Here is an 18,802-nt window from a genome sequence, read left to right as displayed (position 1 = left end):
TCGGGCACAACGGAGCAACTAAACCACCACCACAGAAAGTGTTAAAACCACAGTCCTTGTGGCAAGTAGGGGGAAGGAGAACTTAATGACAATTGTGCGCGTGGTGGTGCAAGACTTATTAACGGTTCCCAGTCCCACCCACTAAAAAGAATTTTGCTTTGGGACTTCCCTGGTGACCCAGTGGTTAAGAGTCCTCCATCCAACACAAGGGATGCTGGTTCGATCCCTGATGGAGGAACCAAGGTCTCACATGCCGCAGGGCAACTAAGCCTGAGCACCTCAATGAGAGAACCCACACACCGCAACCACTGAGCCCTGAGCCCGCACACTGTAGAGCCCCTGCTCTGCAATGGGAGAAGCCAGCACGTCACAACTAGAGAAAGCCTGCTCACCACAACGAAGACCCAGCCCCAGACCGGCTTATCACAGTGTTTTCTCTCAGGATTGTTCAGCCTGCCCTCATGGTTCCTGAGCATTTTGTGTAGAATTTGGGGGAAAATGGATTGAGATATAGAACTGAGAAGATGGGAGGAAAGGGGAAGGAATCTTACTTTTTTGGGTTGGTCCCAGAGTCTCCTTTACTGTGACGAATTCTGGTAATGGGTAAAGGGAGAAAAAAGGAAAGCGTGGAGCAGAGACTTGGGGAACTTCATCCTGAAGACCTCAGAGGGGCCAAGTGGAGGGAGGCCCGCGGAGTCATGCAGGTGGCCAGAAGTTGGGCTACAGTTTGGGAATTGACTTAATAGAGTTTCCGAACCGCTAAGAGGTGCAAGGAGGTGGGGATGGGGAGTAAAAGGATTTTTGAGGAAGGTTGCTGAGGATTGTGAGTTTGACAGACTTTAATGTTCTTCAAGAAACTCAAGTAAAGATTGGGTATTTATTTATATTGAAGTATAGTTGATTTACAATATTGGTTTCAGGGATACAACACAGTATTTTTATAAATTATACTCCATTTAAAGTTATTATTTAAAATGGCTATATTCTCTGTGCTGTGCAATGTATCCTTGTGGCTTATTTATTTTATACATTGTAGTTCCCTGATAGCTCAGTTGGTAAAGGATCCACCTGCAGTGCAAGAGACCCCAGTTCGATTCCTGGGTCGGGAAGATCCGCTGGAGAAGGGATAGGCTACCCACTCCAGTATTCTTGGGCTTCCCTTGTGGCTCAGCTGGTAAAGAATCTGCCTGCAATGAGGGAGGCCTGGGTTTGATCCCTGGGTTGGGAAGATCCCCTGGAGAAGGGAAAGGCTACCCACTCCCGTATTCTGGCCTGGAGAATTCCACGGACTGTATAGTTCATGGGGTCTCAAAGAGTTGGACACGACTGAGCAACTTTCACTATAGTTTTGAAACAGGAGGGAAGGGGGCAGGGCACAACCTTTAAAGAATAACATAGCTCAAGGATATGACATAAACTGATTAGAACCAAATAGGTCCAAGGTGGTGGAAGCTCACCTTCCACCAGACCTTGAGCCTCAGTATAAGCTCATTGTAACACATTAGCACGCTACATGACAGCTACAGGGGCCATGACAGTTGTAAGGCCAACCACAAAGGTCAAAAGTAGGCAGTGGCCCAATTCCTGGAAACTCCTACCCCTTCCCCAAAATAGCTCGAATATTCCTCCCACTCATTAGCCTATAGAATTACCCACCCTATAAAAACTGACAACCCTATATCCTGGTGCTGCTCTCGCCTTCTGAGATGGCCCACACTCTGTAGAGTGTGTTTCTCTCTAAATACTTCTTACCTATCACTTTGTCTCTCACTGAATCCTTTCTGTGATGAGACGTCATGAACTTGAACTTCATTAAGTCCTGAGACCAGGAGTGATCTCAGTTAAAAGCCCATGAGTCCAAGTCCCAGTCTGAGTTACAGTTTCAGTTTGCACCTCCTCATCCCCTATCCCTATCTTTTCCCTCCCCGCTTTCCTCTCCCCACTGGAAATCACTCGAATACTAGGTCTTTTAAATTTCTTTGCCAGTGTGTGCTTCTCTGGTGTGTTGACATGGCAGGATTGAGCCATATGAAGCCCTGGATTATATCTGGGTGATGTGTATGCGTGGTGTGGCCCTTATACCGCTGGCAGTTTCATTGAACTCTAAACACAAAGCCTCATAATAGAATCAACTAGTATATTTAATTCCATTTTATAGATGGGAAAGTGGAGGTCACCCAGCCAGTTTCTCTTTCTGCCCTGAAGCCACCTGCAAATAGACTGCTGCTGCAGAACAGAACTTCCATCCTCAGCGTTTACCTCCCTGGGGCCTGTGGAAACACCCCCTCCACCACACACCATCACCACCACCAGATACCTTTTTTAAGTCCCAATTTAGCAGCTGCTTCTGTACATTTCCCATCCTGTAGCTTCCCTCATACATACACTGTGGTTTCTTGGGCAGCATGAAAATCCGAAATGTCATGCAACTGCCTCTGAACAAAGAGCCCTAGAGTCAGCTCCCAGTGACTGACAGCTTGTTTACACCAAGAGCTTCCTGGTGGAACCAAATATTCCATAATATTCGAAGCAGGCTTGGTGCTGCCTGGGGCAAGGCAAGGGCAAGGAGCAGGCCAGGAGAGCTGCTAGCTGTCTAATAGCAAAGGAATGCCAGCAGCATCACAGTAGGCGGCTGGGAGGGCAAGGGCCAGATGGGAGATGCGAACTTCCGGGCCTTTGGAGGACAGCTGCTAATCCAGGTGTGATGTAGGAGTATGTCAGTTACTTGCTGTAACAGGCTGGCCTCGTGGCAGCTTTATCTGCTACAGTGACATGGTAACTGTTTGCCTGCTGGCCCAGATAGCAGGTCACTGGGACTGGAGGACCTGCAGACTCCTTTTGGGGCCTCTGGATTCCTGGAAAAGGGTGCGGGGGGGAGAGTTCAAAGGTGCCTTCTGTTTGTGTGGGCAAGGTAGATGAGGGCTGAAGGGTTTCCAGCTATAGCGATTGGCTTGGAAGCCTCCCACAGAAACACGTGGATACATGCAGGAAGGAGAGGCTGGAATGCTCCTCAGGGCCTGCAGGGAGCTTGGGGGTGGAAGTGAAGATCATTTCTTATTTTGGGGAGAGATCAGGGCTTGGGGGCTCATATGTCACTGGGAGCTTCTGAAATCCACTCTCTTTGGTAGCAGAGAAGTTGAGCTCTGGAGCCCCACAGTAGGGGGAGGAGAGGAAGCTGGCATGATGGGAACCAGGGAGGGAAGACCATGGAAGGGTGCTCATGTTTATCTAGCACCTGACCTGTGCCAGATATGTGCTTTGCTTACCTTATCTCATTTCATCCTCTAAGCAACCTTCAAGACAGGCATTGGTATCCCCATTGAAAATAATAATAATAACCTGAAGCTCAGTGAGAAGGAAATAAAAATCCTCCCAACTGCATACAAAGCCATGGCCTCTTAGAAGGGAAAAGAGAAAGTGTTATGAAGCTGCTCACATAGCCTGGACCTGAGCTGGGAATGGAGAGAGGCGTGAGTAGGCTGACCATGCATCTTGTTGTCGAAGGCGGGCTCTTCTGAGAGTGAAAAGGGGCAGTAAATATGCCAGGACAATAGGCATCAAGTGGGACTGTCCTGGGAAAACCAGGATGCGTGGCCTCCCTACCACAGAGCACCTGAAGGAAGTACTGTTCAGAAGCCACGTCCTGTGAAGTCACAGCTACCATTTATGATGTAATCCTCATAGCAATCCCTAAGGGAGAGTGTATCATCCCATTTGACAGATGAACAGACTGAGGCTCGAAAGCATCACTTCACTTTCTCAAGGTCCCACAGTGGGGAAGATCTAGCTGGCTGCAACTCCTGGTTCTTGCTATGAGTCACGCTGCCTCCCAGGCCCAGGGCTTTGGAGGAAGACCAGAGAAAAAGACCAACTGGAGATGCAGAGGTAAAGGGCTTGGGTCTCGGAGTATGACAGACCACGTGACAGCCTCTGTGTGGCCTCTTCCAGGACGTCACGTGAGCAGTGGCTGGGGACAGTGGGGTGCTGGGGCAGGGTGGAGGCCCCAAAGGCTTCTGCAGCCTGCCCTGATCTTCCTGGACCTCCAGGGGGCAGTGGCCAAGGCCGGAATTTCTAGGGGGAAAAAAAATCATCATTGTGTTGCCACATGTCTATGACCGGTGAACAGGAACACTGAGAAATTGAATGGTAGGTATCCCGGAGTCAGGACTGTCCCCTCTGGTCTATCGACCCCTTTCCTTCCAGCTCAGTCCCTCTGGGGCTCCTGGAGAGACTGTGGGGTTTGGGATGCAGGAATACTCTAGGTCAGGGGCAGAAAGCCTGCAAGGTCATGCACATGTGGAGGGTTTGTGAGCCTTGGGGTTAGTTCCTGCTCCGTTCTCCAGCCAGCCTGACATTCCAGGAATGGATCAGCAGCCATAACACAGACAATGGAGGGTCCGGTCCAAACCTCAGATGACTGCAGGCTCCTTAACTCATTGCATCACAGGTGGATGGGCAGGGAATTGGACACTGGTCATCCCACCAGTCAGAACACACCACCTGTGTGCTCTCAGACCTGGGCTGGCAGGGCTGATAAGGGAAAAGAAGTCCCTGCCCTAAGGGATGACGTGTCGCCCTGGGGTACTTCTCTCAAGTACAGTAGCCTGTGGCCTCTGCAAGTTAATGTTGCATAATCAAGGGTTGATCATGTTTCTTCATTCATAAATCTCTTTAAAAAGTTAATAGACTTCATTTTTTAGAGCGGTTTTAAGTTTACAGGGAAAGTGAGTGGAAAGTGCAGAGAGTTTCCATACGCCTTCCTCTCCTACATGCACAACCTCCCCATATTCATTCATTTCTCAAATTCTGTGTTCCACACACTGTCCTGGACCAAAGGCCCAGCCCTATCATCAAGGAACGGGGAGGGAGGAAGGGATGGAGGTAAGTAGGCTTAGGGTGCCAAGGGAGCCCAGCAGAACAGTTCACCCAGCCTGCAGGGGTGGTCTGAGGAGTGAGGAAGGGCCTCAGAGGAAGTTCCCAAAGCGTTAGTCTCTCCGCTGTGTCCGACTCTGCAACACCATGGACTGTGTAGCCTACCAGGCTTCTCTGTCCATGGGACTGTCCAGGCAAGAATGCTGGAGTGGGTTGCCATGCCCTCCTCCAGGGGATCTTCTCAAACCCAGGAATTGAACCTGCGGGCAGATTCTTTACCATCTGAGCCACCTGGGAAACCCCAAAGAGATTCCACCTGGGCTGAATTCTAAGGGTGTGGGCATTAGCAAAGAGTAGGGATGGCAGGATTGGGGTGCAGTGTGTACAAAGGCCTGGGGCCAGAAGGCGCACTTGACCCAGATTCCGTAAAGCCCAAAGCTAACCCTTTTAGTCTAAGGAGGAAGGGTCCAGGTAGGCCAGAGTCGGTGGGTGGGGCCAGCACTGGCCTTGAAATAGTTAGAAAGCTCAGGTACTGGATTGTGCAGTTTGTGACTTTAAATGTGTCCTGAAGATGCTTCAGGGGCTTTCACTGTTGCCTCAAGTGCCAGCCCCTTGAGGACAGGATGGGTTTTTCTGGCGGCCTGGGGCTAACCTCTGCTTTGCTTCTGCCCAGATACAGCCTTGACCAACAGTCTCACATCTCACAAGGAAGCAGACAAAGCCCACCTGGCAAAAGTCAGGGGCCTGGAAGGGCTTCTCGGATCATGTCAGGCTTTCTCCATTTATTCATCCCTGGTGGTAGTTCCAAGGGAAGAGGGGTACAAGGGAAGGGAAGCCTTTTCTAACAGAGCAGGCTGACCAAAGCACAGGGAAAACGAGGACTTGGACCCCTGTCTGCAGCATTCAAGAGGCAGCGCCTGAGCCCCCTGGGAGGGGCAGCCACCAGGACCGGATTAGGGGAGGATGCCCCATGCAGCCGAGCCTCAGAGCCTTGCTCACTTGGTTAGAAAGTGCAGACAGTAAAGTATGCCCTTTCCCTGTGGCCCTGAAAGAGGAATGAGGATGAAGGGGCTCTGAGGTCATCAGGGAGCAAAGATAGTCCTGGACTAGACTAGACTGGAGAATTCCCAAAGGAATCCTGCAGTAAGAGCCAAACTTCTTCCCCGCCCCGACGGCTCTGCCTGCAGCCAAGGAGCCCCACCTCGTGATGAGAACCTGCCTGTTAGAGGTCTTGGGCGGTGAACACGCCCCTCTCACAAGCTTCCGGGTGAGGAGACTCACCTGTGCTGAGCCCTGTGTGCTAGGCACACATGACTTGTACTTCATCCGTCATCCTGTGAGGTGCGCACTGCTACCATCCCCGTCTTAGTGGTGAGTCAACTGAAGCTGGGGGAGGTGAAGTGACTCACCAAAGGCACAAACTGATGGTAGTGGGTAGAAGGGAATAAGGTGAGCAGAGGCCCAGCGGGACAGGGCCTGGGGCCAACAGCAGTTGGCTGTGGGAAACCAAGGCATGTGCCTATGAAATGAGAACTTTCTCCCTTATGAGCTGAAGTGAACATACAACAAGGCACTTTGCTTCCCCCAAAGTTTGGGCTGAATTAACAGTGGCAAGGCATGCAGGTCAAAGGAGGAGATTGTTCCTTCTTCTTGCTGAGACTACCTGAAGGGCTAGGATCCTTTCAGGGCCCCCAATGCCTAATAGCCATAGAAGAGCCGGCACACTGTACCAGGCTGGATGGACAGGGAGGAGCAGCCTGGGGAGACCGGTATATCCTAGACTTCTGAGGAATCTCCTGGTGGCAGAGTTCAACCCCATAGAGGGGAAAACATCCTGGAACTTAGGAATTATGAAAATGGAGTGAAAAACATGAGGTAGTGAGCCTCTTATGCTGGGAGCAGATGCCGGAGGACCAGAGATGCGGAGAGGGCTCCTGCCTAGCCTAATGGGTGGTCTAGATTCAGCCCTCTCATTGATGGAGCACTTCGTGTCCACCTTTCCACCACACATGTCCAGCAAACACAGGGTTTTAGGCCACACATGATGCGGCTGACCCTGCCTAGCCTGGGCTGGGCTCTAGGTTTGTTCCGTGATTCTGCTTAGACTGCTTTGGGGAAACCAGGCATTAGCAATGGTGGAGGCCTTGGACCTGTGAACTGGCCACTGCTGGACTATCTGAGGTCACCTTTTTCAGAAAGCTGAATATTTTCTAGGGCCCTGGACCTTCCAGCTTCCCATCATGGAGTCCCCACTCAATCAGAACCTAGGAGAAGCCAACAAACTGCTGCCCCCCATCCCCATCACCTGTGTGGACACCAGGACTCCCCAGAGCACCCTGATCTCCCTAAAGAGAGGGCTTTCCTGGCCCTCACACCTCACAATTCTCACTCTTGATCCCCTCTGTCTCTGACATTCTGTAGTCCCCAGCCTTGGCCCTTTTTCTTGACAAAGGCTCCAGCCCATGTCCACTGCAACTTCCCACTGCCATCCACCAGCCTCCAGACCTGGCCCCCTTAATGGTTCTCTCACCTGTCTTCTGCTCTCCGCTTGGCCTGTCTGGTCTCTGCCGAGTTTGAGGGGCCAGGGCCAGTCATGATTTTTTAATTGAATTAGAGCATATAATATGCAACCCAGATCAAGCTAGAGAACACTTTCATGTCCATCCTTTTAAAATGGCTCCATCCCCTAGACTCCCACAGCTTTATTATTGGGCACTTGGCAGCTGTTGCCTTTTGTTCCAGCTAGCTGCAGGAGGGGGAAGCATTCTGGGAGCTGTTTGATTGGAGGTGCCCCTTGAGGCCCATTAGATGGAGGGGTGTCGAGTTTCCCAGGTGTGTCTTAGCGTATGTGCTCATTCGCCCCCTCAGAAATGCGGGAGAGGTGACAGATGAAGGATGGGGTCACGGGAGTGCAAGAAAAGCCCTGAGCACCGAATGTGCTGGTTCTGCTCAGGTGACCGGCCACCCCAGTGTGATGTGTGTAGGCCTGGAGGCACACATTCCCAGCAGAAGGTTCAGGTGTGTATAACTCTGTGTATAGAGTGCCCTTTCTAGAGGGCACTGGCTACAGCATGGGGCTGGCCAAGCTCTTATCCTGGGCCCTGGGACTTCAGGCTTGAGCACCCACCATGGCAGGATCAGATAGATAGCTGAAGGAAGAGGGCCAGGCCCAGCTCCGGGGAGCCTTTGAAGTCAGATGCCTGGTGCAGAATGTTCTGAGGGAGGAGAGAACACAGATTCTCGGGTAGAGGCCAAGACTCCTGCTGCTGGCCTAAGGGAGTCTATCCCTGTCTCCTCCTGCTTCAAGGCCTTGGGAGATGGTGCCCTCCAGGAAATAGAGCCACGGCCTGGGCTTGAGCAGCAAAATGGGCGCAGCAGGAAGGAGTTGGAGGGAAGTGGGAGGCACAGTAATGTGGGGATGGGGTGTGGTACATGAAGTTCAACAGCTGTTCTGAAAAACCATGTCTCCAGTCTATTGGAAGACTCAAAGACTCACTCCTTCTTTGCTCTAGGCAGAAAGGAACCTCTTCTCTGAAGTCCAGATGCCGGTTGTCACTGAGGGTCTTCCTCTTGGGTGGGTTCTGAGTCCCTCAGATCATCCTGTTCCTGTCTTATCTTTTTGATTGTAGTAAATATTTAGGGGTCTCACCCAAGGCTTGGGGACACTGGGTGAATCTAATTTTACATCATATCCATTAACTCAAGGCTCAGAATCTGATTTTACATCATATCTGTTAACTCCCAGGTCCATCTGACACCAAAATTTGCTTTAAGGCAGCATGGTGGCAATGTCATTATGAGGATGGGCTGTCCCTCCATGGTTAGTAGAGGCATGATCACAAGCATATGCTGTTAATAGGGAAGGAGAGAGAGAAGGAAGAGAAGTGCATACCAGTGGTCAGTGTAGATGATAAGGATTGAGGTGTCTTAGATCAGCCTCTGAATCGGGGAGGCTGGGATATGAACATTTCCTGAGGACCTGTGGTGTGCCAAGCACTTATGTATGATCAGCAGGTATATTATTATTTTTATTTTACTTAGAGGAAAGATGATGCATGGAGGATTTACCCATTCAGAGTGAAAAATGTGGAGATGGGTTTTTAGCCAGATGTGGCCACCTCCAAGGTTGGCCCTCTTTCTTCTCCATGGAAAGGGATCTCCAGTTGCTATGAGTATGCCTTCAGGATGGGATGTCAGCTGCCAAATAGAGAGCTAGTTTTCAGACATTTGAGGGAAGTCTTTAACATGTAAGAGAGGCCAAAGCAACAGAAAAGGGGAATGTCTCTGAGATTTGATTTGGTGGCACCAATGTACAGAGAGGCTGAGCTTTTGCTAACAGTAAGAAGAGTTAGAGCCCTGCTTTCTCTCTCCGCTCCCAGGTCATTGGGAAAGAAGCTCCACTCTAGGCAGCTGCAGTGAAGAACACAGGGTTCCCTCTATCCCCAGTGCCCAGCTGAGAGGTACAGGATCTCCCTGGGAGTGGCAGGCCACCAGCATGTCTCATCTCCCTCACCTCTGTGTTGAGGTGTATTCCAGGTAAGAGTAGCGGAGAAGCCTGGGGCCTTTTTCCTCAACCCATTTCCAACTCACAGTGGAATGTCTACCCTAGTCATGGAAGCCAGAGGATACTGAGGCCTTGACTCTCTCACTTATAGAGTGGAGGTTGCATCCTAGGAGAGGCTAGTTTAGAAGACCAAAGGCTACTGCCCCAACCCAGCATCCTTATAAAGCAGGGATATCACTCCAAGACACCAGTTTCAGAGCAGTGGTACAGAGTGTACAAAGACAGAGGAAGTCCATAAAAACTCTGATGCTCTCCTCAAGGGAACTGGCTTTATTTGCACAGAGGAGGGGGGGGGGAATTCAAGCATGTCGGTGCTCTCAAAACAATAGAGATATTGATGGTAAGCAATTAAGTCTGGTAGTGCTTTGAGAAAAGCTAGCTAAAAATTAGACCAACTAGAAGTTTGTAGAGAGAAGCAAAGAGCTAATTGAGAAAAACCCTCCTGAGATCAGAACAAACTTCAGAGACTAGCCTCAAATACTACTCCAGTCACCAAAAACTTGGCCTCTCTGTACACTGATGCCAAATCCAATCTGGGAGACAATTTTGAAGTAGAAAAGGATAACTTTATTACTTTACCAGCAAAGGAGGACACACCAAGCTTCTGCCTTGAAAAACTGTGTCCCAACCTGAGAGGATCTGATGAAGGGTTTTATAACAGTGATTCAAAAGTGGGATATCTGACAAGATTAGGGTGTGTGTAGGGCCTGTACTCCTTTAATCCCATCTCAAGTGGTCAGGTCTAATATTGAAGAGCTTCTGTGGTCCCTTTAATCTGGCTTCAGATGGTTTCTTGGCTTTGCCTCCCTTGATTAGCAACTGTACAAATTTGCCCTTTGGAACTCAGAGAAGGTCATGAAGGCTGGAGTCTTGCCTACAAGAAATGAGGGACAGAAAGTCCTCCTTGCCTGGGAGCCCCACAGAGCCTTACTCTGTTTCACTCCTGCAAAGGGACTTCATTTCTTTGGATCAGACTGTAGAAGCTTCCAGAAAGTGACACCAGATCTTATACAAAGCATCAGGAATCAGGTCGGCATCAGATCTCTTAGTAGCAATATTCGAAGCCAGAAGTCCTCAAAGCAATGCCTTAAAGATGCTGAAGGAAAATTACTCTCAACTGAGAATTATATACCCATCCAAGGTATCAATACAGTGTGAGAAGAGAATGTAGATATTTTCAGATAGACAAGGTTTGAAAAACTTTATTTCACATGCAAACTTCCTCAGGAAGCTACTGGAGGATGTGCTCCAGCTCACAGAAGGGCATAAACCAAGAAAGAAGAAATAAGGACCCACTACTGAGAATATGGAGGCAAGAAGAATGGAATTTTCTCCAAGTGGGAAAGGATCCCAAGCAATCCAGAGAGGATGTCCGTGTGGCTTTCTCTCCCTACCTCACCCAACTCCCACACTGGCCTTTGTAAATAAATGGTGTGGTCTTTGTTGTGAAGAAAAAGAAGAAGAAATAGAATGCAGGAAAAACAGAGATCATGAAGGGAAGAAGCACAGGGTGACAGCTGTGGGGCTGATCTAGAGCTGTTAGTTCAGATGGAGGCAGGAGAACCAGGGGCTCCAGGAGGGGGGTCTCAGAGTGAGAAAAATAAGGAATTATAGTGAAAATGTGTATTGAGAATCATTTTACAGGACTTTTGCAGGGTGTGGGATGTGTCAAAAGAAAAAAAAAAAGCAAATGAAAAAACGAGTCAACAATTCTGAAGGACAAAAGTTTACAAAGCAAGGAAAGGTATTTATGAAGAAAGGAAAAGAAAGGTATGAAGAAAGGAAAGGACAGCATATTACTTGGCTTAGCAGTGAGCACTATTTACTGATTGTGAATGTAACCAAGAAATGTGGTGTTATGATATCAAAAGGAGAGGAAAGAGTGTAAGTGAATCTCATCTGTCAGGAGAGGAATGCCAAGAGACGGTATCAAAACTGGACTTCCTGAGATAGAAATAATAGCAATAAATGCTTTATTTTGTTGTTGTTTTTCAGTTGCTCAGTCATGTCTGACTCTCTGCGACCCCATGGACTGCAGCACGCCAGGCTTCTCTGTCCTTCACCATCTCCCAGAGCTTGCTCAAACTCATGTCCATCGAGTTGGTGATGCCATCCAACCATCTCATCCTCTGTCATCCCCTTCTCCTCCTGCCTTCAGTCTTTCCCAGCATCAGGGTCCTTTCCAATGAGTCAGTTCTTTGCATCAGGCGGCCAAAGTATTGGAGCTTCAGCCTCAGCATCAGTCCCTCCAATGGAGATTCAGGATTGATTTCCTTTAGGATTGACTGGTTTCATCTCCTTGCAGAGATTTTTGTCTTCTGATTTTTGTCTCCTAAATAACTGAATGAGTTGAAGTGGTCACTTCAAAAGAGCAGTGACATAGGAGAGTGCTGTCTTTGTTCTAACACTTTAGCACAGTTTGACTCTGCAAACATTTTTTGCACATGAGTTTGGGAAGATAAAAATTAACTGAAAGACAGATGAAGAGAAACCATGATAACGTTAAGGGCCTTCCCTTTTGAGATGCTCCCATCCTCTGAATTCTTTTAAAACAGCAATCGGGGAACTTCCCTGGTGGTCCAGTGGTTAAGAATCTGCCTTCCAATGCAGGGAACTTGGTTCAATCCCCAGTTGGGGAAGTAAGCTCATGCATCACAACGACTGAGCCCTCGTGCTGGAGAGCCTGCATGCTGCAAGGAAAGATCCCACACGCTGCAGCTGCAACTAAGACCCAATACAGCCAAATTAAAAAAAAAAAAGATTCATAATCTATGCAAAGAAAAAAAAACTGAGCAAAAAACCCCACCCATCTTTTCAGCCATCTCATAAAGTGCATTCTCACCCTGCAAGGCAGGTATGGATAAGGGTTCTTGTGAGGGTCAAAAGGGATGGTGTTTTGTAAAGCATGAAGTTGTCACATGGTTTAGATTGTGGTTATCAGGCAGGACAGAAATTAAAAATCCCCATGTTGTACACAGGAAAACAGAGACCCTCCCTTCCACCCCAGACTTCCCACAACTTACCTGGCTCTGAGCCCCACCTGGAGGGAGATTAATGTGAGGGCCCTTCATGTCATCAAGGCTCAGTTCTCATTCTGGCGGTGCTCTGAGCACTGACCCTGGTCATAGACTGATCCCTGGTGCTGGTTGCAGACTGAGCCCCCATAGCTTGCCACTAGCTCCCTTAGTAATGTTCACAACCAAACCTAAGTTGGGCTTGGCCGAGAAGAATGGATGGCTGGGTTCCATTCCTCTCCAGTGCTGTCTCAGGGGCAGGGTTGGTGCAGCTGCGGCCTGGCTAAACTCTCTGGCGTGGTTTCCCTTCATCCTGGACTAGATTCAAAGCCACCGCCTGTGCCCAGTCCATTTCTGTCCCCTCCCACTGGTCCTCCTTGTGGGGGATGGTGGGGCCCATGGTACACTCTGAGCAGAGATTGTCTGTGATGAGTCATCCTTGTTCATAACAAAGGAGTCTGGCATGAACAGCACTTTTTCTGACTTCTCTGCTGCAAGGGAAGTTGAAGTGAAGTGAAGTTGCTAAGTCGTGTCCGACTCTTTGCGACCCCATGGACTGTAGCCGATCAGGCTCCTCCGTCCATGGGATTTTCCAGGCAAGAGTGCTGGAGCGGATTGCCATTTCCTTCTCCAGGGGATCTTCCCGACCCAGGAATCGAACCCGGGTCTCCCGCATTACAGGCAGATGCTTTACTGTATGAGCCACCAGGGAATGTCCCAAATCCACGTGTTCGAGTACAGCCTTGAACTGGCTGTTTCCCACCCTGGACTCTTCAATCCAATCCATTACCAGGGAAGCATTTCTCCAACATGATTTCCAGGCGTTCCCGGAACACTGGCTTGTTGTAGCTGCTTCTCTGCATGTAGTGACTGGCACCTCCTCTGAGCATCGTTTATGGTCAGATGGGAAGCAAGGCTGACTTCAAACCTTCTCATCTCTTATCAGTCCCAGGAGAGGTGAAAGGTCAGGAAAAGGGCAGTGGCAGACGCTGGGCCTGGGAAAGTTGGAGGGTGGGTGGGGAGACAAAGGGGATGGGTGGGGGGCAGGCACAGGATCATGGTTTTGATAAACTTGATTTACTACTGGGTCACAAATGTCAGGGCAGTCAGGAAGCTGAAAGACTTCCTCTCCTGCCCCTGTGTCAGACAGATGGAAAAATGAGGTCCCTGGCAGAGGAATGTTCCCAAGATCCCACAATGACTTGGGATCAGATTAGGGACCCAAGGGGTGGATTATTTATGCTGAGGATCAGCCTCGGGCAGAATGGCACAGATTCCACAACCCCTAAAGCCAGAATAGGACTCTTGAGGAAGGCCCTGGGGGAGATGGAGGAAAGACTCCAGGGAAGGAAGACCTTCCTGATTATCTAAATTATCAGCTCTGGGACCTCTGGTTGGAGGGGACACAGGGTCACAGTTTCTCATCACCAGATGCATGGCAAGATGCAGGCTGGACCGTACTGTGGGAATGTGCCCACAGTGAGAGGAGCTTGCTTGCTCTCTTGGCCATGTTTCTCTTTGTGGGACTGGAACCAAGTTGTGTTCCTCACAATCCTAGGGTTCCTTTGCTTGACCTAAGGGTCTGCTCTCCTTTCTGAGCCCTCAAGATCCAGAACAGCTCCCGCGAGTAGCCCCAGAGCTCTGCAGCTGCCCCTGGCTGGCCACAAGGCCCTGGAGACACCTGGACCCACAGTTAGAGTATGTATTTGAGGAGGAAAGTTGGGAGAGGGCCACCTTGGGGGGTTTCTTACAGGGACAGATTAGGTCAGAGAAAATCGTGGTAGGTAGGTGTCCCTCCTCCAAACCAAGGGTCTGCGCTGCAGCTTTTAGGTGGTGAGAGGCACTTAGGCTCTGGCCTCAGTGCTGTTAGCCATGGCCTCCCAGACCCTCTCTGCCTGTGCACCGAAGCCTGTTTCGGGGCCTTTGCTGGCTGCCTCCCCCCGGGGCCATCCTTCCTGCACTTTGGTTGCTTACTTGTCTCTCTGCCCCTGGGCTGGCAGCTCTTTGAAAGTTAAGTATTGCAGGGTGGGTTCTCCAGGAAGCAGACTGTGGCTCAAAGGGTAGCATGCTGGATGTTCTTCAGGGAGAGCTGTGGAGATTGATGCGTGTAGAAGGGAGGGGGAAGAGGCAGCACTGGGCAGAGGGAGAAGCTGAGCTGTACTGCAGGCCCCACCCAGCCCGGGCTCCTCACTGGGAGCTTGGTGTGGAACGGCCCCTTACAGTCCCACACTGAGCTGAAATAGCTGGGCCTTTTCACCCCAGCTAGATTAGTCTTTGGATACAGATCACCCAGAGAAGGGCATGGCCCAGGGTAAAGCAAGTATCTGCAGCTGAAGTGACCCCTGGATGGGCTGACAGCTACAGTCCTCCTGCCCCCAGACACCAAGTCCTTCCCTGAAGGGAAATGTGGGCATCACATCTCAGCGTCTACTCTCCTGTGTTCTTGTGGGCTTTTGAGGAATGCTAGTTGAAGGAATGAATAGATTGATTTGAAAGAAGCCCCTAAAACATTTTGGCCTTATTCTCCCCATCTATGAAATGGGTATATCTTTGACACTCATGCTATAAAAGGCAAAGCTCATCATAAACTCCACGTCTCACGGGAGTCCGCAGCCTCCCTGCTGTTCTTTTCCCTTTGGCACCCCAAGGTTAGGTCTAGGGCCCTGAGGGGTGGAGTGGGTAGTGGAGCGTAGGTGGGGTGGGCTTGGCAGTTTGTGGTTGCTGTTTTAGGGGAAACCACAGCTGCCTCTGGTTCAGGGCGGTCAGTGAGGCCCAAGGAAGGGGAGGTTCATATGCAGGGCAGGCCTTGGGCACTGAGTCACCACCCAGAGGAAAACCACAGCTTCAAGGGCCCCAAGGCCCGAGGAAGGGTGGCAGATGAGCTGGGCGAGTGCCAGGTCTCAGGAGCGGGGATTTGGACAGCCTCCTTACTCCTAGGGCCAGCCCTGTTCCAGCTTGCAGGGCAGCACCTACCGTACGCCATGATAAAGGCAGGCTGAGTCCCCCATTGCTGTGAAACAGGACAGACTGAGAACAGAGTGACCCTGAAAAAGAACCACTCCTCTCTGGTCTCCAGCTCCCCACTCTCTGGGGAAATGGGGGCAATTCTTGAATTCGAGAAAATTCTTTTAAGATATCTGAAGATTCATAGACTTCAACTTTGCTTATATATAAATTTACCATCATCTTTAGGCTTCCGAAGTGGCTCAGTGGTTAAGAATCTGCCTGTCAATTCAGGGGCCACAGGAGACTTGGGTTCGATCCTTGGGTTGGGAAGATCCCCTGGAAAAGGAAATGGCAACCCATTCCAATGTTCTTGCCTGGAAAATCCCATGGACAGAGGAGCCTGGCAGGCTACAGTCCATGGGGTTGCAAAGAGTGGGACACGACTGAGCGACTGAGCACACATGTGGCATCATGACTGTAGTCTAGACAGCCTGCTTCACATTGCACTCATCTACTGATACCTCAGTAACTGAGAAATGTCTGGTTTTTTCTCTTTCTTCTTTGTAGGAAAATGAAATATTCTGGACTCTCATCTTGTGTGATGAAAGCTAAAACAAACAAATGAACAAAGATAATGTTTGCAGACCGACTTGTTTATACCTTCTTGAAAGATATCTAATGTTTCAGACAGAGCAATAAGAAAGTTGAAAGGTGGTAGAATAGCAATGATTCATATCTCCACTGAATTGCCCAGACAATTCCATCATTCTTTCGTTTTCTTATTACTTTAGTCTCTGTTTTTAAAAAGCATGATTGAGAATAATTAACGAGTGATGATGAAAAATAGTTCCTAAGAGGATGAAATAGCAAAAGGTTTTAAGACCTAGGATATATTTTGAATTTACAAAGAATCCAATGGATCAATACAGTAATTGATGTATTTTGGACTTATAAAGAATCCAGTGGATCGTTGTGGTAATTGTAAGAGAGAACAAGCTTTATTCTATTAAAAAATAATTTAAATCTCTCTCTGGTTTTTGGAAGACCCCTGTGAAAGGATAAAAGTCATAAAATAATCAATCCTTATTAATAGTTAAAGCTGCTCAGAAAAGGAGCTTAAAAATTAAAATTCAGTCTAAATGACCTAGGTGGTATACTAAGAGTTAAAATTCCCCAAGGGGGATTTAGCTGAAGGTCCACTTTTCCCTATACCCAAATAGGGAGGAATAAGCAGAGACTGTGAATTTGACATAAAATGAGACCCTATGCAAATGACAAATGACATGCAAAAAGATGCAAATAAACGAAGACAGTAGGGAGGGCCCTAGTGCTCAGGGTAGAATGGAACACTGGCTTCCTCCCATTGGATGGTAGTTCTAAGAAAGCTGCCCCATCCTCCTCCTAGGGTCTCCCACATGGCCCCTCTGGCTGAGAAACTTAGGCCCAAAGACTATTCTTGCTGCCCTGTTCCCTCTTCCAGTCATTTGCAGAGACCCCTGGGGCCCATTGGAGCCACTTTCTTGCCACTCTACTCTGCCTGCTGTGTGGGCCCTGGGGCTGGAGTATGGTGCTGGGTTCAGGGCATCATGGAGTCAGGACAACAGGGCATGGCGGATATTCTAGGGCACCTCCTGATCCTTCAAGGTCTGTCCACTTCTCTCACACAGCCCCCACCCCCACCCCCATGCCATCTGTTCAACTTTTCTCTTCCTCACAGCAGTCTAAACAACAATAGTTTGCGGGGACTGGACATCAGGCAAAACAGGGCTATGATCTTCGACAGATGGAGGGCACCCAAAGTGAACCCCATATTTAACCAACTTTCTTCCTAAGGCCATTTTCCAAACTGAGATGCAGCAAACTAGACCAAACAGGAGGTGACATCTCAAACAAAGGTTTTAAAATAAGTAAGGATAATATGTTAAAGAGAATAGAGCAAAAGATGGACAGAATGGGTGAAAAGCTTGAGTATTTAAAGAGAAAACTTGAATCTATAAGAATGAAAAAAATTGGTGTTTTAGACTGCAAAATATCTGAAATTAAGAACTCACTGAATGGGTCTAACAGGACACTGTACACAGAGAAGACAAGATTAGTGACCAATCAATAGATATAATCTGGATTGAAGCACAGAGTGAAAAGGAATTGAGGAATAAACAGAGCTGAGCATAAGAGAGATGTAGGACATGCTCAAATATTTGAATAAATAATGACTGAGAATTTTCTAAATATGATGGAAGGCATCAAGCCACAGATTCATGAGTATCAGTGAGGACTGAGACACTGCCATTTCTGTTGCTCAGACGTGGAGTGAGAGGCTGGGAGTGGGAGGCACTACCTGCTTCCATCCTTCACAATCTGGTGCACCAGGCGAAGCTGGCCGAGCAGGCTGAGCAATGCGATGAGATGGTGCAATCAATGAAGAAAGTAGCAGGGATGCGTGTGGAGTTGACAGTTGAAGGAAGAAACCTCCTATCTCTGCATATAAAAATTGTGATTAGAACTAGAAGAGCTTCCTGGAGAATAATCAGCAACAAAGAAGAAAACAGGGGAGGAGGAGACAAACTAAAAATGATTTGGGAATATCGGCAAATGGTTGAGACTGAGATACAGTTTATCCGTTGTGCCATTCTGGGTGTACTGGACAAACACCTCATTCCAGCCCCTAACATTGGCTGAGTCCAAGCTTTTCTATTATAAAATGAAAGGGGACTACCACAGGTATCTGGCTGAATTTGCCACAAGAAATGACAGGAAGGAGGCTGTGGAGAACAGCTTGATGGCTTATAAAGCTGCTAGTGTTGTTGCAGTGACAGAACTTTCGTCTTCACATCCCATCACTTAGGTCTTGCTCTCAATTTTTCCATATTTAATTCCCCTGAGCATACCTGCAGGTTGACAAAGCAGCTTTTAATGATGCAGTTGCAGAACTGAACACACTGAGTGAGGAAAGCTATAAGGACTCAACACTTATCACACAGTTGTTAGTGATAATCTGACACTATGGACTTCAGACATGCAAGGTGATGGTGAAGAGTGGAATAAAGAAGCACTGCAGGATGTGGAAGATGATTATCAGTGACACATAAAAGCCAACATGAGAAACCATCTCTGACTACCCCAGACATTCCCATCCTACCCATCTTGGAAATTCCCCCATTGTTACTAAGAACCACCAAATCTGACTTTTACATATGTTCCTGCCCTGTTGGTTTTTTTTTTTTTTTTTTTCCCTATGGTTTTCTAAAGTTTGTAAAGGCAAGAGTGAATTTCTGTGGATTTTACTGGTCCCAGCTTTTAGAATCTTTAAGAACACTAACAGGACTGCATAGAGGCTTTTTCAGGATTACTGTATTGTTTCCTGAAGACGTGGCAGGATCACCATTAGCAATGGAAATTACATTCA

General features: G+C 48.6%; 1 protein-coding gene, 1 long non-coding RNA gene and 1 pseudogene across 5 annotated transcripts in view; all 3 read left to right on the top strand.

The window, feature by feature from the left end:
- Positions 1–4,013, top strand: part of PPCDC (phosphopantothenoylcysteine decarboxylase) — a 33,753-nt gene extending 29,740 nt beyond the window's left edge. For all 3 annotated transcript variants that reach the window (XM_055555605.1, XM_055555606.1, XM_055555607.1), the window contains exon 6: positions 2,159–4,013. In XM_055555605.1, the coding sequence (XP_055411580.1) occupies positions 2,159–2,409 (251 nt within the window). In that variant the 3' untranslated portion in view covers positions 2,410–4,013. The remainder of the gene's footprint in view (positions 1–2,158) is intronic.
- A 95-nt stretch (positions 4,014–4,108) lies between these two features.
- On the top strand, positions 4,109–13,390 carry LOC129634271 (uncharacterized). Of its 2 annotated transcripts, XR_008705502.1 has the most exons (4): positions 6,536–7,890; positions 8,385–8,446; positions 9,252–9,408; positions 11,432–13,390. It is a non-coding gene; the product is annotated as an uncharacterized LOC129634271 (long non-coding RNA). The 2 variants fall into 2 exon arrangements; XR_008705501.1 differs by lacking the exons at positions 6,536–7,890; positions 8,385–8,446 and adding an exon at positions 4,109–6,243.
- Positions 13,391–16,982: 3,592 nt separating this feature from the next.
- On the top strand, positions 16,983–18,478 carry LOC129633913 (14-3-3 protein epsilon-like; annotated as a pseudogene).
- The last annotated feature ends 324 nt before the right edge of the window (positions 18,479–18,802 follow it).

This window comes from Bubalus kerabau, chromosome 19, assembly GCF_029407905.1.
Source record: "Bubalus kerabau isolate K-KA32 ecotype Philippines breed swamp buffalo chromosome 19, PCC_UOA_SB_1v2, whole genome shotgun sequence".
Taxonomy (NCBI): domain Eukaryota; kingdom Metazoa; phylum Chordata; class Mammalia; order Artiodactyla; family Bovidae; genus Bubalus; species Bubalus kerabau.
Note: the sequence above shows the minus strand (reverse complement) of the source record. Positions and strands in the feature narration are given on the sequence as shown.